Source organism: Bos indicus, chromosome 25 (genome assembly GCF_029378745.1).
Source record: "Bos indicus isolate NIAB-ARS_2022 breed Sahiwal x Tharparkar chromosome 25, NIAB-ARS_B.indTharparkar_mat_pri_1.0, whole genome shotgun sequence".
NCBI classification, from domain to species: Eukaryota; Metazoa; Chordata; class Mammalia; order Artiodactyla; family Bovidae; genus Bos; species Bos indicus.
The window spans coordinates 34,002,864-34,027,533 of NC_091784.1; the positions used below are offsets into that span (position 1 = coordinate 34,002,864).

Genomic DNA, 24,670 nt, shown 5'->3' on the forward strand with positions numbered 1-24,670 from the left:
CGAGTATGAACAGCCACGGGGTAAGGTGAGAGACTCGACTCTCCCATCATAGAAAGTTCTGGCCTGGGGAGGAGTGAGAGGCTTGGTGCTAAGCAGGTGCCCTTCTGGGATTTGGGGCCCAGGACCCCATGCTCCTCCACCCCCACGGGCTGGCCCTTCTTGTCTCTGGTCTGGCTGACCTCACTTTCTCCTTAGAGTCACAGGGCCCACCTAGGGAAGACCCACCCTGCGGGACTTCTAGCCACTGTCCAGAGCTGCTCTGACGTGCACGTGGACAGCTGCTCTCAGTCACGGCAGCCCCCACTGATGCTACGCACACACACACACGCATGCTCAGTCATGTGCAACTCTTTGAGACCCTGTGGACTGTACGTAGCCCACCAGGCTCCTCTGTCCATGGGATCTCCCAGGCAAGAAAACTGGAGTGGGTTGCGGTTTCCTCCTCCAGGGGATCTTCCTAACCAGAGAGCGAAGCTGCGTCCACTGTGTTGACAGGCAGTCTTTACCGCTGAGCCACCTGGGCAGCCCACTGATCTGATCTCAACCAAAAGGCAGAGCAGCCCTACCAGCCCCCACCATCGGGAGGGATGGGACGGAGCCTCCCTGGCCCTCTGTTTCTTACCCAGGGTCCCCCCTTCAGCCCTGAGCTCAGGCTTTGCCCCATCCTCCACCCCTCTCCCTCCACACTCATGTCCTTCCACTCCTCCTGGGCCTGGCCACAGTCCTCCCTTTCAGGAGAATCCTCCTTGCCCTCGGCAACTCCTCTCCTCTGATTTCAAAGCACGAAGGGCATGGCCGGCTGCCTGACACGAAGCGGGCAGGTCAGCTGCCTCCCTAGACTGACAGCGAGTGGCTCCTTCACCCCACACCCCACTGTCCCCTGAACCCCTAGATGCCTGGCGGAGATTCTCCCTAGAGCTAATACACTACAGCCCTGCTTGGCTGCCTGCCCATATGGCTTAGACCACCCTTCTCGGGGGGCCCTGAGGTTGGCAGCCAGCCCCTCCCACCCCCAGCCTGGCCCTCCAAGGCCAGGTCAAGGTCATGGCACTGGGACAGGGGACCCCATCCTGAGCTGCAACCTTACCTTGAAAGCCCTGTCTCTTCAGGCTCTCGTCCACAAGAGGGTCCCCGGAATCCCTCTCTGGGGGCGTTGGGGGAGGGGAGAGAAGCCAGGGTGAGCGGGTAGCTCCTGGGACCCGGGACAGAGGTTGGCATCTGGTGGGGACAAACTTGGTGGGGAGGGTGGTGGGGGAATGCCAGGGGAGACGGAACCAGGAAGGAGGAAGCAGGAGGAGGGGCGGTGGCAGACGCCTGGGACCCTTCCCAAGCCCAGCCCGTGACCCTGGGCAGGGTACCTTGGCTGTCCGAGAGGGGCTCTTTGACTCCTTCTGTGAGCAGCTCAGGCCTGCAAAACACAAGAGGGGCTATCACTAAGGCCCCTCGAGGCCTCCCCAGCTCTGCCCTCTGGGCCTCAGTCTGCACATCTGTGCAATGGGCCCTCCTGATTCCGGACAGTCCAGGTCTGGGGTCCCCGTGCCCCAGGCAGGGTCCTGCTGACAGATCTGGGGGTGTGAGATCCGGCAGCTGTGAGGATCCAGCCAGGAGCGAGATCTTGGTTCCCCAACCAGGAGTTGAACCCGTGCCCCCTGCATGGGAAGTTCAGAGTCTTAACCAGGGGACCACTGGAAGTCCCAGGTTTTAGTATATTCAACGAAGTTGTTCATGCAGCCATGCTTGGGTGCATGCTAAGTCGCTTCAGTCCTGTCCGACTCCTTGTGACCCCATGGACTAGCCCACCAGGCTCCTCTGGTGTCTACGGTTTTTTCCAGGCAAGAATACTGGAGTGGATTGCCATCTCCTTCTCCAGGGGATCTTCCCGACCCAGGGACTGAACCCACATCTCTTAGGTCTCCTGCATTGGCAGGGGGTTTCTTTACCAGGAGCACCATCGGGGAAGCTAATTTCAGAACATTTACATCTCCATCCAAAATGTCCCCTTTAAAAAAAAAAAAAATGTACCCTTTTTAAAAGTAAAATTAGTAAGAAGTGGCTATTTTTTTTTTTACTAATATTCTCAATAGTATTTTTAGCTAACTTTTTAAAAGGAGGAATACCAAAATAAAATAAATATATTCAAGTGCTCAATCTCTCTCTTCCAATTATCTCCTGCAATCACCCCAACTAGTCCTTAATCTTAACATCCCAAAGGTCCCACTGGACAGAGTTAATCACTCTTTTCTACTTGAATTATTTTTTCCGCTTGGCATTCAGGAAACTGGGATTACTTAAATTCATTTAAAAATCTGGTGTATATATATACATTTATTTTAAGAAATGAACTCCTGATACTGGCAACCACATGGATGAGTCTCAAAAGCCGAGTGAAAGAAGTCAGACCCAGTGAGATGCACAGTGCATGATGCCATTTATATGACATTCTGGAAAAGGCAAAATAACAGAAAACTGATCAATGGTTGCCGGGAGCTGGGGTAGCCGGCAAAGGGGCACAAGGGAAGCTTCTGTATCTTTTTAAAATTTTTTATTTGTTTTTTAAATCTTTTGCTTATGCCACAGAGCATGTGGGATCTTAGTTTCCCAACCAGGGCTCGAACCTGCGCCCTCTGTGTTGGCAGCACGGAGTCTTAACCACTGGACCACCAGGGAAGTCCTGCTTTGTATTTTGAAGGTAGTCATGTGACTGTACGAGCTCGCCAAAAATCAAAGAGCTGCACATTTAAAAAGGGTAACATTAAACTTCAATAAACCTGATACTAAAAAAACCACAAAGAACTCCAAACCATCTTGACTGAGTGTGACAAGCCCTTTGCTAAGCCTTGACCTTCAGGGCCACCCTGTAAACGGTACAGTGTGCCCCACCTGACACCTGAGCAGCCTGCCCAAGGTCAAGGGGAGGAACAGGAAGAGCCAGACTCAGAACCACGAGTCTGGGAGCCACCCAAGTACTTCCAGTTCTCAGTCTGAGGAGATGGATGAGGCCAATGGCCCCCACGTGTTATGTTCCTCCTGGATGCTGACAGCTTCCCACGTTCTGTCTGCCCCCCGACCGCTCCCTTGTGTCTGAGCCCCATAATCCACCTGCCATCCCTCTCTGCAAGGTTCCCCCACACCGCAAACATAACAAAAGTCAGAGCCAACTCTTACATTGTTTTTTTTTTTTATGTTTTGGCCATACTGTGCAGCATATGGAATCTTAGTTCCCAGACCAGTGATCAAACCGGTGCCCCTGCATCAGAAGTGTGGAGTCTCAACCACTGGACTGCAGGGAAAGTCCCTCAGCTCTTGACTTTGACCTCCAACCTCATCATCGGCATCTTGGAAAATGGCATCACCACCATCCTAGCTGCTCAGTCCCCAACCTTCAGTCATTCAGCCCCTCTTCCTCTCACACCCACATCGTATACATTGGCAAATTCTACCAGCTCCATCTTCAAAACATTGCCTGAATCTGATGACTTCTCACCACCGCACCTTTACTGAGTCCAAGATGCCACTGTGTCTTCAGGGCCAGGTACAGCCTCCTTACTGGTCCCACCCTTCTCAAAACCATCCAGTGAGTTCTCATTACATGTGAAATAAAATCCAAACCCTTTACGCCAGCCCAAGACCCTGTATAATCCAGCTCCTTCTACCTTTTGTGTCTCGCCACTCACACTCTTCTCTCGCTCAATCCGCACCAGTTACACTGGCACCTTGCTAGACTTGAGAGGCACAAGCATGTCCCTGCCTCAGGGCCTTGGCACCTGTCATTCCCACTGCTTCAGTGCTCTTCCACCAGATATCTGCAAGGCTTGCATCATTAGGTCTCTGCTCTGATGTCCCTTCCATCGAGAGGTTCCTCCTGCCCCTCTCTGCCCCTTTAACCTGCGTTACAGCATTTATCTCTACCTGATATTATATTGGGATTTTATTTGATGAGGTCAGCCAACTCAACAGCAGGACTCAGTGGCATTCACTGATGCATCACTGCTGGCACATGGTGGGCACTCAAGGTGCATTTGTGGAAGGAAAGAATCACGTATCCACTATCTGTACCTGGAATACCACCCTCCCTGCTTAATCTGATGCAAGCCAGGCTCCACAAGAGCTCCCTGCCCTGCACCCCAATGCCAACCTGCCACTCGAGGCGTGAAGGACACCCCGAGTCTCCCAATTTGGGGGCCATCTACTCCCATGGGCAGAGCAAACCTTTAAATATCCCCTTTCTTGTTACTTTCAACCAAACCAAACCTAAGTTTACAAGACATCCCAGGAACACAGAGAAGAGCGAAACAGGTCACCCCCAGGCCCTCCCTCCTCTTTTAAAAATTCAATAGCTGCCTCCATCTCCTCCAGAGGGACTTTATATCTCAGTTGGGCACACAGGCTGGATACAATGGAGCTCCTTGGGTCCTCGCTGATGAAAACTAGATGCTTGAGGAAAGAGAAGACACCTGAAATGCCAATGCCCGATTTTCCAATCCAGGGAAAATGGGGTATTGTCAGTTCTGATGCCTCCAACCCCCAGAGGATGCTCAGAATGAGCCAGTAGGCGTATTCCTGTCTTACATCCAGGCAGGCTGGGGACTGCTCTCCTGGGGACTGAGAGGCATCAATCTGGTTGCTTTAGGTCCTTCAGGCCTCGGCTGGGGCTGGGCAAACTTGTACCTGCACGATTGAGGCCAAACTTCATCTAGTGCCCTATCATCAAAAAAACAAAACAAAACAAAAAAAACGCCTTCCCCAATCTAAAGAGGAAAACAGCTACTTGGCACTTCTCCTTGGTGCTGGGCAAGCCTGAAGCGGCTCCTGTGGACCCTGCTGGGCCTTACCTCTTGATGACAAACTGGATGCTGTTGCTGGCTTCCAGGATCTTCCGGAGCTTGGCGATCCCAAAGCAGTTGGGCCTGCGGAGGGAGATGCCTTCAGGCAGCCCCACCACAAACAGCTCCTCTGGGTACATCAGGAACTTGGAGTAGGGCACCTTGACAGGCTCCGAGATGCCAATGGCCTTGGCTGCAGAGATACGGCTGCTGTAGGGCCATCCAGATCTACGGGGCCACGAGCCTCGATTCCCACCTCCCATGTCTGCATGGGGGGGCCGGAGCCCTTTTGAAACTTAGCCCTCAGCTGAACCTTCCTGACCCTCCTGAGAGGTTAAGTACTGTCAGCCTCAGTCTTGTGGGTAAGCAGCCCAGAGCCCAGAGGGGATGTGACTTGTCTCAGGTCCCGGGATCCCTCAGGTCCCGGGGATGGGAATCCAAGTCAGCGGGACCCTCAATCTTACGTTCAGTCCACGCCCTCATGCCTTGGCAGCGCAGGAGAAACCACTGACAGCTGGTGAAACCTGGTATCGGCTCCACCCAAGTCCACTCGTCCCCGTGCTGCCAGAAAGGCCCTCTGGAAGGTCCCTCTGCCACCATAAATAACCCCAACCCCCTGTGTGGCCCAACACCATGCCTCGTGAACTGGAGAGATCTGAGGCCCAGGCCAGGCACTACCACTCACTAGTCGGGGGGCCTCAGACAAGCCATGGCACTTCCCCAGGCCTCGATTTCCCTCATCTGTAAAATGGGTATTAGGACACAGGGATTTTTGTGAGACGGGATGGGAGAAGGTGTGTGAAGCACCTTGCCAGCGCCTGGCCAACCACAGAGGCTGAATGAAGAGTAGGCTTCTCCCCTGCCTTTCTAGTAGGAAAGATCTTGCCATGCGTGCATCCTCCTGAGGACCCTGAATGAGGGTGTCTGTGGGGGACAGAGGGGCAGTTACAGCTGACACAGCGGCCTCTCCCAACTGAGGCTAAGGCAGACCATGAGTGTGAGTGTGTTGATGGAGGAGACAGCAGTGCTGTGTTTCAGAGGGTGGGGTTCTCCAGCAGTGCCTCAGTCTCCCCAGGTGGGATGTCTGGAGCTGAGGAGGGGGCTGGGCAGCAGCCCCTACAGTGCCCCAGCCCCCCCGGCTCCTCCCTGTTCAGGGAGCAGCTGGGCCGGGGGCCGGGGGGGTCAGTCCCTCTGATAACAGGGCAGCTGGAGGGACACCCAGATACCCCCAACCCTGCCCAGCTCCTCGCTCACCGTATCGCGTGTTGAAAAGCAGCTCCACCTGCTTCCGCAGAGGCCGGATCACATCGCCGTGACTGTCTGGAAGGCAAAGGGCAGTTTGCTGAGCCTCCCCAGCGGCAGCAGGACCCTGCTTCTCAGCTCGTGTCCCAGCTCTGCTGGCACCAAGGATGCTCTACGCTGAGACCTTGGAAAGGGGAAGGGTGGTGATGGCAGATAACCTCTTTCCTCAGAAGTGGCCTCTCTGCAGACAGGTCCACAGTTCCTGCTTGCAAAATCGGGTCTAGGGCATCACCAGGCCTGAATGGAAGGTTCTGAGGCCTAAGGATGACTATGGGACTTTCTATGTGAATGTCACTCTCGACCAGCACAGTGACTTATGTATGTATGTATGTGTGCTCAGTAATGTCCAACTCTTTGTAACCCCCTGGGCTGTAGCCCACCAGGTTCCTCTGTCCATGGGATGTTTCAGGCAAGAATACTGAAGTGGGTTGCCATTTCCTCTCCAGGGGACCTTCCTGACCCAGGGATTGAACCTGCATCTCCTGCATTGGCAGGTGGATTCTTTACCACTGAGCCACCGGGAAAGTCTAGTCAAGCACAGTGACTTAACTAGTGTGTGTATACTAAGCCTGCAAATTGAGTGTGCTGCCACCAGATGGCAGTAGACATCTGTTAAAATTTCAGAGTTACACTCCCCACTTTTGGGATTGGGAAAGAGACACTCCCCTCCTCTGACACCCACTCATTCCATTCCAGGGGCAGACACAGCCCCATCCTCACCTTGACCTCCCTGCCTGTCCTACTCCCACTCTTTGCAAGCTGGGAATGAGCCATGTTCCTGAGACTGAACATGTCTACTGGACCCAAAGCCAATTTTGTGCTTTCAGGCCTCAGTTCGACTTGTTCAGGAAGACTAAGCTCAGACCTCAGCCTTAAAAGTTTTCTGGAAAGAAGTAGGGTGTATATAAAACAAAATAAGAAAGTCTTACAATTTCTCTTACCAGGAACAGCTGCTCCTACCTCTGACCACATACCTCCTAGTTCTAGAAAACAGGTCTATAAACCTCCCAATTCAAGTAGCCTATAGGACACCCACTCCCAAACCCGGTGTCTGGAGAGAGACAAAAGGGAGTTGTGGGACACGGGAGGGGAGGAGGCCTGGGTAGGGAGGGAGAGAGAAGTGGGAAGCGGACAGTGCCTCACCCTCCACTGGCCTTTCCTCGGGCCGAGGGTCCTCGCCGGCGCCTTTGTCTGAAAGAGAAGAGGGAGCCATGCAGCCACATTCACCATCTCTGCACCTCCAAAGTGAGGTCGGACAGGCAGGGAGTGCAGGCCAAGACCGGAGCACGGCACAGTGACCCCGAGACGGGATCAGGGACCCCAGTTTTGTACAAGCACCCACCCTCGCCTCCACATGAGCTTTCGAGACCGGACACCTTTGGGATGCGTGGCCTGGAGACCAGCCCCACGCCACCCCATCCTTCCTTCCACTGCCTCCAGGCTCTGCTCCAGGAACAGAGGAAACGCAGCAACAAGACAACGCCTAGTCCTCCTGGCGTGACGCCAGACACAGCACGTGATGTCAGATGGCAGTGACGCCATAAAGACAGACAGAGGCACAGGACTTCCCTGGGGGTCCAGTGGTTAAGACTTTGCCTTCCAATGCAGGGGTTGTGGGTTCGATCCTGGATCAGCACGCCCACACGGCTCATGGCCAAAAATCCAAAACATAAAACAGTAGCAATATTATAACAAGTTCAATAAAGTTTTAAAATGATCTGTATACAAATAAAAAAAAATCTTAAAAATGGAGACGGATAAGGGGATGGGGATGTGAACCTATCTAAGGTCATAAGGTTCCGGGGCCTCTGACAAGGTGACTTGGCCCTGGCAAGGACTCAACCTTGTCCCCAGATGTGGGTCCAACTGGCAGCAAAGACACGGCACAGGGAAAAACACGGGAGGTTAGGGCTTAGGCTGTAAGCGGGATGGGGGAGACTGGCCTTGGGGGGCACTGGGGAGAGGAATACGTGGGTCGGATCCAAGTGTCCAGGAAGGAGAGGGACACAGGCAGGGAGAGGGGAGCTGTGCCTGTGGGAAGGATGGCTGCAAACTCAAGAGAACGACAGATTTTGGCAGCAAGATGAGATACAAGTGCAGACAGGAGTCGGGTGCCGGGGCAGGACCTTCATCAGCAGCGACTCTTTGGTGCCAGCACTGGAGGAAAGCACAGGGATTTTCAACGCTTGAAACAACCGGAAGGGAACCGCGGCTTAGGAAGCTTGCCCTGTGTTGCCAGGTGCTGTCCCACGTGGAGCCAACCCTTGGACGGCCCCTTTGCAGCCCACAAGGCTGGGCCGAGGAGGAGGGGTGGAGCAGGTGGAGCCCGGGTCTGCTCTCGGCCAGCTGGTGGAGAGGATGCTCGATGAGAAGGGACGCAGGGACTCCCGTGACAGGGAGAGCTCCCATGACGTGGTCAAGGCCCCACTCTCTTGGTGCGGGAAAAAGGGAGCCTGCTTTTCAGATCACCAGACGAGCTGGAGCCTTGGGGCTCAACCCCGAAGGTTCTGGAAGGTTTCATCTCTGCTCAGCCCCTGATTTTAAAAGGGCCAGAGCTTTAGGACTAAACTTTCGTCAGGGAAACAGGTACGTTGTGGGCAGTGGATGCTGGGCCCACCTGACTCCGCCTAGACAGGCAGTTCCGAGATGACATCAATTCCTGGAAACAGTGATGGAGGGTGACCAGGTGGATCACCAGCCCAGCCCCCAGCTCCACACACACAGCTCCCCGCTTCCTGTCTTCTCCCTTGTCCCCTCCCCTGCTTCTGTCCCCAGCCTTACCCAGGTGCTGATCCCCAGGGCAGCCCCTAAAAAACACCCCACATGCTAGGCTCCATCTCAGAGACTGGTCCCCAGCGAACGCAACCCACAACACAATCCTGGGGTTGTGACTTTCTCCTGTGCGTTTCAGCGCAGTGTTCCAGTCTGTCAAGGCCATGGGGAACATCCTTCTTGGACGGATGGACCATTCCTCCCCAGGGATCTGCAATCTGCATAATCTTGCTGCCTAAGGGCTCACCAATACATGTTCAAGGAGGGACCGAGCCCTCCAGGACACTCTTCCCCCAGTGGAGGCTGGGATCCCCCTAAAGCCCCCTTTTCTTGCTTGAAATTCAAATAACTTTTTTCTTTTTTCTTGGCAGTGCTGAGTAGCATGTGGGATCTCAGTTCCCCAATCAGGGGTCAAACCCCGTGCCCCTTGCATTGGGAGTGGGGAGTCTTAACTACTGAACTGTCAGGGAAGTCCTCAACTACCTTTCATTTAAACTGAAAACACTACTTAAAACTGTGTTTAGAGTCGAAACCCTTTTGTTTATAAAAGTCATAAGGAGCTTCTCCAGCCAGCCCAGGGTCAGTTGGAAATGTTGATGGCATAATGAGTCGACCCACTCCTGTGGCTGACCCCACACGGCGTCCTTTCTGAGGGCTCACGGTCGCCCATGTAGACATCCGTCCCAGAACTGTGCCTGGGACTGAGGCATAGTCCACCTGTCTTTGCTTTGGGCAAAACCTCATTTCCAAGTCTGTCGTCAGCTCATCTTTGTCCGCCGTGACTTCTCACATCCTATAGACAGCGGATCGAAGGTATTACCTGGAGACCCATTCACCCACAGCAGACCTGGGGACCCTCGATACCTCCTCCTGCTCTGGACTCCCAGGTCCAGGTCACTCTCCTGTTTTCCAGCCCGTTTTTCCTGACAGGGAAGACGGAAGCAGAAGAGCAGCAGAGACGCTCTGCCTTTATTCTGTCACCACCCATCTGGGCCCGTAGGAAGCCTTCTTATTTATTTTTCTAGTCATTTGTTTATTTTTGGTGGGGGAAAATTAAAAAGTGCAGCAAGGCATACAGAGCATGGTAACCAACCCTCATGGACCCACCAGCCGGAATGAATATATGTGAGGAGTTTGTCATATTTGCACATGATTTTTTAAAACATTAATAAAACATTAGCGATACTATTTTTACATTTCAAATTTGGAAAAATGCTATATTGTCCATATCTTTTTGCACTTGCTTCTCACACTGAACATGATGAGCTTTTTTTTTGCACTGTTCATTGAAATACACCTACTATGCTTTTGCATGGTGTCTTTAAGTAACACCCCCCCTCCACCCCACCAGTCCCCATCCCCCCATCAAGCCCAAACTTGACATCACACACAAGGGTAACAAACTCCAGCCCTCTTCCTAAAGTTTCCTGCCCTGACCCAGCAGCCCTTGTTACAGAGTTTTCCAAACTCAAATCATTTAAGGACTAATATAATTTTCCACCATATCTGGAAACCTTGTATAATTTACTATTTGTCTTTCTAATGACTTACTTTTCAAAAATGTTAACTATGTATACTTCTTTTTTTTTAATTAAAAAAATTTTGGTTATACCTCATGGCACGTGGGATCTTAGTTCCCTGACCAGGGATTGAACCCACAGCCTACGCAATTGGAAGTGTGCAGTTTTAACCACTGCACCACTAAGGAAGTTCAAATTCTTATTCCTTATTACCTATGATAACATCTGTTGATAATGGTTGGAGCCGAGCGTGTGAGATTCATTAAATTATTCTCAACTTTTTGTGGTTTTGAACATTTCTGAAAAACAGCAGGGGGAGAACTCCACCCTCCCCCTGCTAATCTCCACCTGCCCAATCATTCCTCTTGTCTAAATTATCACAAGTGTCTGTCTTTCTCTCTAGCCGTCTAGCATCTATTCTCAGCTCCCACGGTCAGAGTGGGTGAGTGTGCGTGCTCAGTCATGTCCGACTTTTCTCGACCCCATGGCCTGCAGCCCGACAGGTTCCTCTATGCATGGAATTCTTCAGGCAAGGGAGTGGGTTCCCATTCCCTCCTCCAGGGGATCTTCCTGACCCAGGGATCGAACCAGGGTCTCCCACACTGCAGGCAGATTCTTTACTGTTGGAGCCACCGGGGAAGCCCCGTAAACACTAGACCGCCAGGGAATTTCCCTATTTCCCTATTGCTTTGCTTACTGTCTGTCTTCCTGCACTGGCATGTCAGCACAAGGGCGGGGGCTTTGCGGTCTGTTGGGTTCACTGCTCTGTCCCCAGCACTTTGCATGGCACCTGGTACATAATAGGTGCTCGATAAATAGCTACTGAATAAATGAACAAATTTATCCACATGGGAGCTCCTGGGAAAGACAGAGTAACCAAGCTGAATATAACTCAGAGCCTAGTTCAAGTTTTCAGAAAGGAACCTAGCCTGGCTGGGGGAGTCAGGCATATACTGAGTTTCTTCTAAGGGGGGCAGTCAACACCCAGAAAAATCCCAGGGAGGTGGGTTCCAGCCCATCTCTTTTCTGTTCCTGTTAGTTGCTCAGTCGTGTCTGATTCATTGTGACCCCATGGACCATAGCCTGCCAGGCTCCTCTGTCCATGGGATTTCCCAGGCAAGAATACCGGAGTGGGTTCCCATTCCCTTCTCCAGGGGATCTTCCCCACCCAGGGATCGAATCTGGGTCTCCCACGCTGCAGGCGGATTCTTTACTGTGTGAGCCACCAGAGGAGCCCAGCCCGTCTCTTACCAGTCAGCATCTCCATCCCGTAACCAGAATCTTCTGAGGGCAGATGTCCAGGCATCGAGTCTGTCATTTCCTCAGAGGCTGGGGAAGGGTCTGGAGGCAAAACTCCACATGGTGAGAGCATCTTCTGTCTGTCCCACCCTACCGTGGTCCCCAGGGACCCCCAGCCCTGCACACCCCTAGAGCAGGACCCTACTGGAAACCTTCCCTTGGACTCTGGGAGGGTAGCTGTGCCAGGGGTCAGCGGGAGCCCAAGGGGCCCGGAGCCCTGGATTTACCCCCATACTGACCCTCCAGAGGCCAAGGACATGCCCCACTTCACAGACGTGGAAACTGAGGCCCAGAGGGATCCAGGTCTGGAGTCAAACTCAAATCTTATTTCAACGACCTTCTCTATTTTCTTTTTTTTTAAAAATTCTTTCCATTCTATTTACTTTTTGGCTGTGTGGCATATAGGACCATAGTTTCCTGACCAGGGATTGAACCTGTGTCCCCTGCACTGGCAGTGTGGAGTTGTAACCACTGGGCCACCAGGGAAGTCCCTCTGATGACCTTTGCTTCTCCCCACTCTGCCTCGCAAATCCCAGGGAATCCAGGCCAGAGACGTGATGGCTGTGGGGACCTTAAGGAAGGTCGGAGCAGAGACCTGACTCCCAGCCCAGAGGGCAGGGATGGCTGCAGAAAGCACCCAGAATGCTGCACCCTTTCACGGTCAGACCAGACCGAGAAACAGTGGCCTGGAGACACCTTCTTGGCCAGGGCAGGTGCTAGAGAGACAGAGTGGGTCAGCCCAGGAGGGGACGTGTTGGTTGCAGCGGTCCCAGGGCCTCCGTTTTGGGAGCTGCTCCATCTCTGAAGGTTCAGGTGTGGGCGGCAGGATCAGCCCTTACCTGGGACGGTGACCTGGATGATATCTGGATCCTCTGGCTCGATTTTGATGGGTCTCAGCCCACCCAGCTCCCCGGAGGTTCCTGCGAAACAAGGAGGAGATGAGGAATCCGGTCATGTTGGGGCACGAACTTGGCCCGGTAAGGTAGGTCACTCCTGAACACTCCCCTGTCTGGGACTCATTAGTAGCGCCAGAGAAAGTCAAGTCAGCTCTGGTGTCTGATCTATAGGCAGATGCAGCATATACACCTGGCCACTGAGACTGGAATTGCCAAGGATGAGGAGGCAGTGGTAGAATCCTACACAAAGCCACCACATCCCACGTGCCCCTCCGTGGCCCCCAGCCTGCTCTGCAGCTGGGAAGGGGGGACAGTGGTGAGCAGAGGAAATTCCTTAGTCCTCCGGGAAAGACTGATGCGGGGAGAAGGGGACGACAGAGGATGAGATGGCTGGATGGCATCACTGACTTGACGGACATGAGTTTGAGTAAACTCTGGGAGTTGGTGATGGACAGGGAAGCCTGGCGTGCTGCAGTCCATGGGGTCGCAAAGAGTCGGACATGACTGAGCGACTGAACTGAACTGAACCGGGCTCATAGTCTGAGCCTGCTTCCTGCCCAAGGCACCCACCGCTCCGGACGCACGCAGTGGGTTCCAGCTCCTCACCTGGCCCGCAGTCTTCGGAGAGACTGCTCTTGTCTGACCTGTGGGAAGGAAGTCGAGAAACGACATGGCATCACCCCCTGTTCTCGCCCTTTGAGCAGTCAGGGGGCCTCAGTGGCTGCCAATCCAGAACACACCCCTGATCGCACCGGCTCCCACCCCAGCAAGACTCCCAGGGCCCCGTCGCCCAGGACAAGTCTCCTGGCTGCCCCGGCCAAGGCCCTGCTCCCTCTCCTGGGGTGACCTACCAGGCGCCCACCTTGCCCACCTGCTGGCAGCTCCTGAGGCCTGGGTCTGGCCAGTCTGGGAGCCCCACAGCTTAGCACGGGGTGGGGGTGTGATCAGGGCTTGCTGGGGGGCACTGAGCTGTAGGAACCACCAGCCTGGAGGGGGTTGCGGGCTCTGGCGGGGGCGGAAAGTGAAGCTGGGGAGGGTCCTGGGTTGGATGATTCAGTTCATTCACAGAGCACCGTCAGGGCAGAACCAGACCAGACAAGTGGACTCCGGGACAGATGGCCCATCCCTGGCGCCCAGGAGCCCAGGGCCTCCGTGCGGACATTGGTGAAGGGTGACCAGGCCATGAGCAGAGTGCAGGGCCTTGTGGCCACGCGGGGCAGACGCCGGTCTAGTCTGGGTGGCAGGGAAGGTTTCTTAGATCCCGAGGGTTGACGAGAGTCCTCTGGGTGAAAGAAAATCGGCAGAGTCTCTGCTCCTTCTGGGTCCTTTTAGAGTCTCCCGGGCCCGCAGTGGGGCGGGGCACACGGTGTCTATGTGGAACGGCCCTGTGTGGGGTGTCCAGGTGGAGGGAGCCGGCCTGTCCCTGCTCCTCCCCGCAGAGGTGGGGTGGGGACGGCGGACGGCCTTACCGGGTGGTCCCAGCCAGATCCAGGACGGCAGCACGGGCCACCTCCGTAGAGGCGTCCTCTGGAGGGCTGGCCGGCTCCAGCTTCGTGGGGTCTTTGGTAAACTTGTTCCCTGGTGGGGAGAGCCAGGGAGGGGCAGGGTGGTCAGGCAGGAGGCTCGCCAGCCTTCTCGGCCTGGGGGGGGCGCCTGGGGGCAGTTGCTGGGGGGCACCCCTCATGTGTGGCCTGGCCTCCGCCCCTCCCTGTGGTCTCCATATCCAGCCAAACTGGGAAGGGGTCCAGGGAGAGAGACCCCTCCTGGGACGAGGAGTAAGGATGGCAAGGATCTCAGAGGACTGGGCAGGAAGGAGAAGCTGGAAATGACCACCCTGACCGCACATGTGCTACTGGGGCTCAGGGAGCCCTTGGGAAAGGGGCTGAGTCTTCCCAAGGCTGCACCCCAGGACCACCCTCTACATTTAGTTATCCCAGGAACCCAGAGCACCAACCCAGAGGATGGAGCTCTTACCATTTCACGGATATGGAAACTGAGGCCCATCTGACCTTGCCCAAGGTCACAAAGCTGGGGGGAGGTAGGGACCCAGATATATTGCACCCCAAGATGCGAGCTCCCTTTGCAGTACCCAGCAGAGCCCACCTCTTTTTCGTGAGAGGCGACCCGCCCACTGCTCAAGGCCTGGGCACTTGGGTTTGCATCCAGACCCCGGAGTTCACTAGCTGGACTTCAGGGAAAAGAACAGAACCCACTTAAGAGACTATTGAAAACTAAAAGTTAAAAATGCTAACAGCTGAGGACAGTACCTCTCACATGTTCGCATTTGACAATATCTGGGGCTGGGTGTCCTGATGGTCTGTCTGCACCTGGGAGCTGGGGGCCCCCATGTCTGCCCCAGAATGCAGAAGCCACCCCCAGGCTCCCTTCCCACACCAGGGTCTGGTGTCATGGCAGCTCAGGCACTCAGGGGCATCAGCTTGGTGGCTTTAGAACAAACTGGACAGTCCCCACACATACCTGTGAAAATTCGCTCGTCGAACATCCTGGGGAGAGAGGAGAGACGGGCATGAGAGGGGAGCTGGGCTCAGGCCCCCTCTGTGACGGTCACTCTAGTCCCACACGCAGGCTGCAGCTGCAGACCTGGGCACCAGGTTGGCCGCGTTTGGGGCAGGAAAGGGCACGGTCCAGAGGAGCCAGATAACCGCCAACAGCCAAACACCCCAAACCATTTCTCCACAGTCAGGGGAGGCATCGATTGGCCAGGTCCTGGGGGTCCCAGAGGGTCCAACCTATTCATCGCGACACCCGGGGGCGTGGGGGGGGCTTCCTACAGAACCCCAGTTCTCCTTGGCCACAGTTGCTGGATAACTCACACCTCTTTCCCCCAGGGCTCCACACCCTTTACCCACCAACACCCGCGTCTCAGCGACGGGAGATCCCGATCCCCCAGCACAGGCTGGGCTTGTTCCAGATTGTAGCCTCGTAGGGTGACGCATGGGACCTCTCAGGGGTGTCTCAGAAGCCTACAGGACCCAAGCAGGGAGGGGGTCGGAAAAGACTTCCTGGAGTTGAGGATGAGGAGCTCAGGTGAGAGGCCAGAGGTGGGCCAGGTAGAGACATGGGGGAGGGCTGGCAGTTACACGTGGCCAGCTGGAGGTGTCCCAGGGGAGGTGACCAGCCTGCAGCGCTGTGCCCAGGCAGGTGGTCTCTACCCCATGGGCAAAGGGAGCCTCCAGGAGGGCACGGCACCCTTAGATCACTCCATCAGCACACAGAGAGCGGACTGCAGCGGGGATGGCTGATGACCCAGGGGCCACGCAGGGACTCCTGAGTCATTCTGATAAGACACCTGGAATTCTTATTCCAGGAAACAGGATGGAGTAAAGGTCGGCAAGGCTAGCTGCCTGCCTCCAGGGCTGCTGTTCTGTCTGCTTTGCTCCCAGCCCCTACCAGAGTGGCCCCCAGCAGGCTGAGGAGCTTCACGCAGCTGGTCGGGGGGCAGGGGGCGGCTGCAGTACAGCCTGTGTGCCATGGAGTGGCTGGACAAGGGGCCAGGGCCTTGGGTACTAAATTCAGGCTGCAGAGGTGACATGGGACAAATGAAGGGACGTGTGTGTATGTTAGGGGCTCAGTCGTATCTGACTCTTTGCAGCCCCACGGACTGTATAGCCCGCCAGGCTCCTCCGTCCATGGGATTCTCCAGGCAAGAACACTGGAGTGAAACAAAAGGGGTTTAAATGAAGAGGGGAATGATTCAGTAGTTGTAGAAATAATATCAGATTATTTCTAATACAACAACCCATACACTACATGAACTACCATGAAAACTTAAACAAGATAAGAGTCTGAATGGAAGATCTTATAGTTTCCAAGGGATTTTGAGAAATTTTTGTGTTCAACATTTGGAAGGCTGTCTACTATTTCAGTTGATATAACTTCTCCCTTTTAAAAAAAATATAGATGTGGATTTTCTGTATAGTTCTGTTATTTCCTTTTACCAAGATTGTTGACTTTTGTGATAAAATTCATACAAGATTTTATTTCTTGGTAACTTTGGCTTATACAACTATCTTTAAACCCTTGAGCAATCTGTATACAATGAAGAGGTTTCTGACATTTATTCTTACACTCATTTGTTTGACTTTAGAATTTAGGCACATTTACTTCTGTTGTTTTGAATCTCTTTAGAGCTGCGTGTAGATAGCTTTTATTTCTGTGCATTTAAAATAATCCATTTAGAAAATATCTACATGGTAAAAATGAGAAGAAATAGAAGTGTATTTTTTCATGAACATTTTGATACACATTTCATCAAATGTATTGATTAACCAATTTCTTACACTGGTTATAATCAGTATTTGATTCAGAGAGAGGGAAACATTCATTATTATACTGTATCATCATTTTTATCCCATCCTTTACAAATTACCAAGGTTGGGGCTTTCAAAATTATACTTTTATTATGGAAAAAAATTTCAACTCCCCCAAATCATAAACTTGAACAGAATTGAAGCATTTTTTAAAATTACTTGAAAAGGAAAATGAAAGCTTATTGTAGAATGCTTGTATTTTCTTTTCTCTCTCTGGAACCAATATATTTGCTGGCAGCTATTGTATTAAAAAATAAAATATATTTTCACTATCAAAAAAAAAAAGAACACTGGAGTGGGTTGCCATGCCCCTCTACAGGGGAATCTTCCCGACCCAGGGGTCGAACCCGGGTCTCCTGCATTGCAGGTGGATTCTTTACCCTCTGAGCCACCAGGGAAGCCCCCAAAAGGAACAGATGTATGAGTCGAAATACCATGGGACCCAACAGTGCCCAAGGTGGACCCAGAGGGAAATTCAAACAGAGACAAAAAGGTTGGTGACACAGGGCAGAGCCTGGATGGCTGGGGCAGTGAGCCCCCAAGCAAGATGCCTTCTCTTATTCTGAGAGGCCTCGGCTCCTCCGATGCCCCTGGAGGCTCATGCTTGTCGGGGTCCCCGAGGCTGAGCAGCAGCTGCAGGGAGGAATTCTGGGGACACCTGCCTTCTTCTCCGAACCACTTCCTCAGCCCCACCCGGCAATGGGAGGCCGCCAGCATTAATGGTGGTTTTATGATCTATGGTCACATTTCCTTATCAGGGAGCACAGGGGAGGGGGCTTGAGACCTCGGCCTGCAGTTCCTGGTAGAACTGGAGGCAGCGGGCAGATGACAGGGAGAAGGTCTGATGTGGGAAGCCCCTAAGCCCCTTACTCACATCCATTTAGTCTCCAATCAGTGTTATGAGGCTTGAACAATCATCGGCCCCATTTTACAGATGAGGCAAGTGAGGCATGGAGCAGTTCAGGAACTTGCCCAAGGACACACAGCTGGGAAACGGTAGGGCCATTCAAACTTAGGTTGTCGGCACTGATACGCTCAAGTACTCTTTTATATGGAGGGAGATGAGGTCAAGGGAAAGGCCTTGTGTTTGCTGAGCAGCTACTATAGGCCAGGTACGTTAGGTCCATCTCCTCATTTTAGGATGAGAAGAACCTGAAAGGTGGGGCATCACTTTTTAAAAAAAATATTTATTTGGCTGGGCCAGGACTTATTAGCGGCATGTGGGATCTTTAGTTGTGCAAGCAAATTCTTACTTGTGGCATGTGGGATCTAGTTCCCTGACCAAGGATCAAACCCGGGCCCCCTGTGTTGGGAGCGCAGTCTTAGCCACTGGACTATGTCAGTGGGGGGTGCGGGCACCATTATCTCTGTTTTTACAAATGAAGACACTGAGGCTTAGAAGAGAAGTGCTATTCAAGGTTATCACACAGCGTGTGATTTCAAACCCGGTCTGCCTGATTCCAAGCCTCCTCCTCCAGGAAGTCCCACAGGCTTGCTGCTCTGATGCCACCAAGTCTGTACCTGGAAACATGTTGTTTTGATTCTCCCAGGACTCATCACAGGAGTGACCATCACTCCTGGGGGCAGGTGAGGACTGTGCCTGTTGTTTCATGAGGTCCTCAGTAGAGCTCAGTGAAGGGCTCGGCCTTCAGGAGGCGCCTGGCAAATACTAGTGAAGGATTAAACGAACTACAGTTTGGATAGAGGGAGATGAAGGTGAGTTATTTGTGTCACAGCGAGGACGCAAATACCACGGTCAGGCATGTAAGGGGTCACAGGGATGTCCTTGCTGCTTTCTGCCCCACCTCCCTCGCTGCTGCTGCTGCTGCTGCTATGTTGCTTCAGTCGTGTCCAACTCTGTGCGATCCCATAGACGGCAGCCCACCAGGCTCCCCCGTCCCTGGGATTCTCCAGGCAAGAACACTGGAGTGGGTTGCCATTTCCTCCCTCGCTACCAGGAGTCAACTGAAGGCAAAGGACCCAGGCAGCAGCAAGAGAGATTTAAGCTAGACAACAGTAGGCACTTCCTGAAAGAAGGGCACTTGATTTCAATTCACCTCCAGAGTGATTTATCAAGTGGGATCCCCGCCCCAGGGAAGGGGTTCAAAGGGCACAAGAGGCAGCTCAGAGGTGGTCCCCCTGCCACCGTGTGACGGCAGGTGGTGGGGGCGCTGATGGGGGGAAGAAGCCACCTGCTGCCGGAGGGGTAAGTTCTTTCTGAGTGAGGACAGGGGACGGCTTCCAGGCAGGAAAGGGAGCCTTGAAAGACAAGACAGGTGGGAAGGAGGGTGGGGAGCAGCGCCAGGCAGAGGGAAGGGTTTCAGCAAAGGATGGAGACAGGTGAGGCAGCAGGAGCTCAGAGAACCAGGAACGAAGGTGGAGAGAAACCGAGGTGTGTATGGAGGTGGCTGACAGACGACAGCGTGGCACCCTGGGAGCGGTCACATGGTGAAGGGTTCTGAGAGGGGGTCCCCCACCGTTAGAGCTGGCTTTCAGAGTCACCACCCGCAGTGGCAGCGAGATGCCTGCCCAGCTCTGGGCCATGCTCAGCCTCCTCTGCGGGTGACCCCTCCTCTTCCCAACCCCAGCCTCTAACACGGGGATCCCAGGGTCCAATGTGGGCCCTCTTCTCGTCTCACTTCTATTTCTCTCCTCTGCCCTGTGATCCCTTCCTGGACCACACTGCCAACTCTCGAGATTTCTTATAGTTTTTTTTTTTTGGCCATGCTGCGCGGCATGAGGGATCTTAGTTCCCTCACCAGGGATTGAACCCAAGCCCCCTGCACTGGGAGCGTGAAGTCTTAACCACTGGACCACCAGGGAAGTCTGCAACTCTCAGATTTCTATCTCCAACTCAGACCTGAGCTTCTGACCTCTCAGTGGGGCTTCTGAAAATTTCATCTCCTGAGCATCTCCAAGATGAACTCAAGCAGCCACGTGGGGGTGATCCTTCTTTCCTGCCCCCCATCTCATTTCCATGGTCCACCCACCAGCACACGCCATCGGCATCACCGCTCAGATTTGATCCCCAATCCAACCACTTCTCTCCCTCCGCGCGTCATGCCAACCAAGCCTGAGGCCACAGCCACCAACTCACACTAGTCTCCCCCAGCAGCCAGGCTGGCATCCAGCAACCCTACAGAGGTCTTTCCCAAAGTTCCAGAACAATTCCATGCTCTCAAAGACAATCCCCACCCTCTGGAACCCCGGGTGTCTGGGCTGCTCACTGAGGTCAATTCTTATGCCCAGATACTGCCCAGCTGGGTGCGGGTGGCCATTCTCAGCCTCCAGGTCTGGCTTAACCTATGGGACCTTCAGAGGCCCCCTGACCACCTTCAACAGGTATTCAGCCCCCCTCCACCACCATTTTTCCTTTCTCCCATGACTCTTTATTTCCTACGCTCTAAGAAATCAGATGGCACGAGTCCAAATTTGGACAAGCACTTCCATCCATCCATCCATCTGTTCCACAGATAGGTACTGGCATCTCGCACATACCAGGGACTGCTGTGGGTGCTGGGGATTCGGCAATGAGCCACAGCCCCAGCTTACAGTCTAGCGCGTCAAACGTGCAAGCAGGCACGTGAGTCCACACGCATGGTGGGAGCGCGCCCCCAGAGAGCTCCCGGAACAGACGCCTGGGAGGGGGCCAATGCAATCAGTGCCGCTGGAGGCAAGGGGCTGGACAGAATGGCCTCTGGCCCCCTCCCTATCATCTCTAACTATTTAGGAGGAAGCATCCCAGGAAGGCTGGCCTTGCCTGGAGACGCTGGCTCGGCAGTGAGTTGAGCCGGGTGTGAGGGCGGGGTCCTCTGCGGGATTTGGGAGACAAGGCAGGGATCGGGGGTGGAGGGGTGAGGGGTAGGTCTAGGTCTAGGAGGCAGGGGCTGCCGTTCTGGAGTCCATCGTGCCTGCCCTCTCCCACCCATCTAAACCAGGGAAACTGATCCCGTGGAAGAGCAGGAAAGGCAGACAAAGTACCAGCAGGCAGGGCCACCCAATGGGAGGCGCAGAAGGCGAGGCTGGTCCATCCCACCCGAGCTCAGGGCGGGGCTCCCCTCTGAAGGCAGTTAAGGGCAAAGGCCTCAGCTTGTCTTCATTGCTGCTGTTTAGAGACACAGTCGGGTCCATCTCTTCTGTGACCCCACAGACTGTAGCCCGCCAGGCTCCTCTGTCCATGGGATTTCCCAGGCAAGAATACTGGAGTGGGTTGCCATTTTCTCCTCCAGGATATCTTCCTGACCCAGGGATGGAACCTGCGTCTCCTGCGTCGGCAGTTGGATTCTTCACCACTGCACCACCATGAAACCCTCGGGTCTTCTTTAGGGGCAGGAAAACACCTCTAAAAACTTAGCAAGTGCCCACTTGGGCCAAGCACTGTGGCTCCATTTTTCCACTTCATTCTCAGAAGAGGCCAGGAGGAGGAGGCCACACAACTGTCAGGGAATCCCTTCAATCACCCCACCCCCTTGTCACCACCCGAGGGCCCCGCTTCATGCCTGTTGTTCCCCCCTGCCCAGGTCTGCCACCCCGGTACCCCGAGCCCAGGCTCCCCTGCTCCCCGACCCCTACCTCTTAATGACAAAGTGGATGCTGTGCCGCTCCTCCAGGATCCGCTTCAGCTTGGGGACTCCGTAGGTGCAGGGGCGCTTGAAGGGGATCTTGTCTGGGATGCCCACGATCTCCACGGCCTCCGGGTCGCAGGCGATCTTCCTGTAGGGGACGGGGACCATGTGGTCCAGGCCCAGGGCTTCCGCTGGAAGGGCAACGTCAAGGCTGAACGCGGGGTGGAGGCCGTGGGACGTGCGGGGCCCCAGGGCCTGGTCATCACCGCCTCCCACCTCCCAGGCGTACCAACCACTCTGGCCACACAGCAGCCAGAGGCGATCCTCCTGAAATATGTCACTCTGCCCTTTAAAAAATGCCCATAGTCTCCCATCTCACTCAGCAGCAGCCAAAGTCCCACAAAGCCCTGTGTGACCAGAACCTCTGACCTGATCTCCCTCCTTTCACCGCTCTCTGCTTGCTCGCCCCAGTCTCCCCAGCTTTCTCTTTTTTTCGCCATGTGAGATCTTAGTTCCCCAATCAGGGACTGAACCCGTGTCCCCTGAATTGGAGGGCGGAGTCCTAATCACTGGATCACCAGGGAAGTCCCTCTCCAGCCTCCCTGTTGCTTCCCTAACGCGCCAGGCACACACTCACCCCAGGGCCTTTGCACCTGCTCTTCTGTCTCCTCAGACACTCTTCTGGATCACAATAGCCTTCCTTCCCTCCCTCTCCCCACTAAAGTGTCCTCTCAGCTGTCACCTTACCAGCCTAGAGCAGCCCTCCCATCCCTCCCTAGCCCACCCTTTGTTTTTCATCCCACATTTATCATAACCTGACGTTACAAACACATTTATCTGCGCGTTGGTTCACTGTCTAGGGCAGGGCACACAGTAGCTGCTCCCTGTGTATCTGGGAGTCAATGAGCGGCTTCAGGAAGCTTCCAGGCTCATGCTGGGCTCTTGGCAAGATGCTTCCAGTCATACAGGTATGCCCTTTCCTCCAGGGAGGGGCCCAGTACGCTGCTCACTCGTCAGTGACATAGATGAGATGCTGCTGGAAGCTGACAGCTTTGCCAACAGCAGTGTAGATGGAATCTGAGCTTGGGAAGCGGTTCCTTGTTCTTTTCTTTCCGACTGTTTGGTGTGGTCCTGCCATTTCGGTCATTCACACACCCCAGCTTCTCCTTTCTGCTCTTTTTTAGTATTTTTAAAAATTAATTAATTAATTTGACTGCATCAGGTCTCAGTTGTGGCAAGCAGGATCTTTCCTTGTGATGCGTGGGCTCAGTAGTTGACATGTGCGGGCTTAGCTGCTCCATGGCATGTGGGACCTTAGTTCCCCAACCAGGGATCAAACCCATGTTCCCTGAATTGCAAGGTGGATTCTTAACCACTGGGCCATCAGGGAAGTCACTTAGCTCCTCCTTTCCATTTATTCTCTCACCCAGTAGTTTTGAATGCCTAGTATGTGCTTGATGGTGCTATCATGGGGCCCCAAAGCCTGGGAGACAAAGCTGGGCCGGCTGTCCACTTCGCTCGTGCCTTGCCCAAGGGTGTCTCCAGCCTGTCCCAAGGCCCTGCCAGCTGCCCTCTGCCCCTCAGGCTGCCCGCCATCCTGGCCTGGCTCCTCGGGTCACGCCAGGCTTCATCTGCATCCAGACAAGTGCCAGCCCAGACCTGGGCTGCCTTCCCTGCCGTCAGAAACGCTGGGACCCGGGCAGGACAGAGTCCCCGTCCGGGACGCTCCCTGGGGCGCCGCCAAGACTGTTTCTCTGTTGACGCAGCCCAGGTCTGCGTTGGCGGCTTTGGCAGCCAGATCCCACTGTGAAGATCACACTTGGCTCGTTGTCTAATTAAACCCTCGAAATCTCAGCAGCTGTCAAACCATTTCTCTCTCTCCCCCCATTGCCACCGGTTCCCGAGCATCACCAGCCACCCCCCAGCCTTGGTACTTGAGTGATGGGTTCTTGGGTTTTTCGAGTCCATGTGAATCCAACTCCGCTTGGGTTCATCTGACTTACTGGGCCTGTCCTGCCACCAGCCTGGACAAAGACCTGGTTCGCAGAAGCCCCAGCTGCCGACTGCTTGGAAGGGGAGGATGGAGCCCCCACGTACAGTCCTTGAACCCTTGTGTCGCTTCAACCTCTCCTCAGTGGTAGAGACGTTGAGGCTTCCTGAAGGCTGGGGTCCCCTCATTCCTTTTGTTTTTTTCTCTTTGCACCCCCAGCCCCATCACTGGCCCACTTCGCCCAGAGTTGGGAGCTGAAATGGCAGGGGCGAGAACCAGGAGCAAGATCTGCAAGTCCTGGGTCTGTGGGATGCTTCAGGCATCCAGACAACGTCCCCACCCACCCAGAGGGTCTCCCAATACTCACAGGGGGCAGCTTCTCCCCTGGGGAGCCAAAGGGACAGCTCAGAGGGAGCCCTGGCCTGAGCGGGGGCAAGGTCTCAACCACTTCAACCCCATCACTCCTCCTTGGGTTTGGCCATGGTGGTGGGCCCAGGTACTGGCCTTGGGGACAGGCGCAACATTCTGGAAACATCCAGCACACACAACAGGCTAAAGACTGGCAGCGGCTGTGCCCATGTGGTGAGGGCAGAACCCACCCACTGCAGATGGAGCCAGCCTTCACCAGCTATCCTCTCCCTGCTCCCCCATCCAGCTCACACCTGCCTGCGGAGGAAGGGGGGAAATTCAGTTGCTGAGAGCCCTCTGCAGTACCTGGCCTCGCTCAGCCCCACCCCAACACACCAGCCCACCAAGCCCACGTGATTCAAGTCTCCCCAGCCCCAGGGTGGATCAAAGAACACCTCCTCCAGGAAGCCACCCCTGACTCCCCAAGCCTGGCTCTGAATCATCCTCCCTTTCTAAGGCCCCCCACCCCTGCATGCTACTACACTCCAGCACGTACTACAGTATACCACCGCGTACCACCGCAGACACATCTTTAGGCACGTGCTGAAGCACCTTGAGACCAGAGCTGGTCTGAGTGCCCGACACAAGGTCGAGGGCTCAAAACGCATTACTGAGAAGTGAGCCAACAGGTCAGTGAGTGAGAACAAAAATGAAGGGAAGAAAGAGGGCTTCCCTGATGGTTCACTGGTGAAGAATCCACCTGCCAATGCAGGAGACATGGGTTCAGTCCTTAATGTGGGAAGATCCCACACGCCTTGGGGCAA

The 24,670-nt window shown here is 54.4% G+C and overlaps 1 protein-coding gene across 10 annotated transcripts in view; it reads right to left on the minus strand.

The window, feature by feature from the left end:
* The window catches only part of GTF2IRD1 (GTF2I repeat domain containing 1), a 120,939-nt gene that overhangs the window by 39,515 nt on the left and 56,754 nt on the right, over positions 1-24,670 (minus strand). For 8 of the 10 annotated variants that reach the window (XM_070780017.1, XM_070780016.1, XM_070780013.1 and 5 more), the window contains 11 exons: positions 21,516-21,699; positions 15,091-15,116; positions 14,082-14,190; positions 13,183-13,256; positions 12,556-12,636; positions 11,669-11,758; positions 7,269-7,316; positions 6,078-6,143; positions 4,833-5,016; positions 1,359-1,408; positions 1,088-1,144 (listed from right to left, as the gene is read on the minus strand). In XM_070780017.1, the coding sequence (XP_070636118.1) occupies positions 1,088-1,144; positions 1,359-1,408; positions 4,833-5,016; positions 6,078-6,143; positions 7,269-7,316; positions 11,669-11,758; positions 12,556-12,636; positions 13,183-13,256; positions 14,082-14,190; positions 15,091-15,116; positions 21,516-21,699 (969 nt within the window). The remainder of the gene's footprint in view (positions 1-1,087; positions 1,145-1,358; positions 1,409-4,832; positions 5,017-6,077; positions 6,144-7,268; positions 7,317-11,668; positions 11,759-12,555; positions 12,637-13,182; positions 13,257-14,081; positions 14,191-15,090; positions 15,117-21,515; positions 21,700-24,670) is intronic. The other 2 variants (XM_070780010.1, XM_070780011.1) reach the window with 2 other exon arrangements.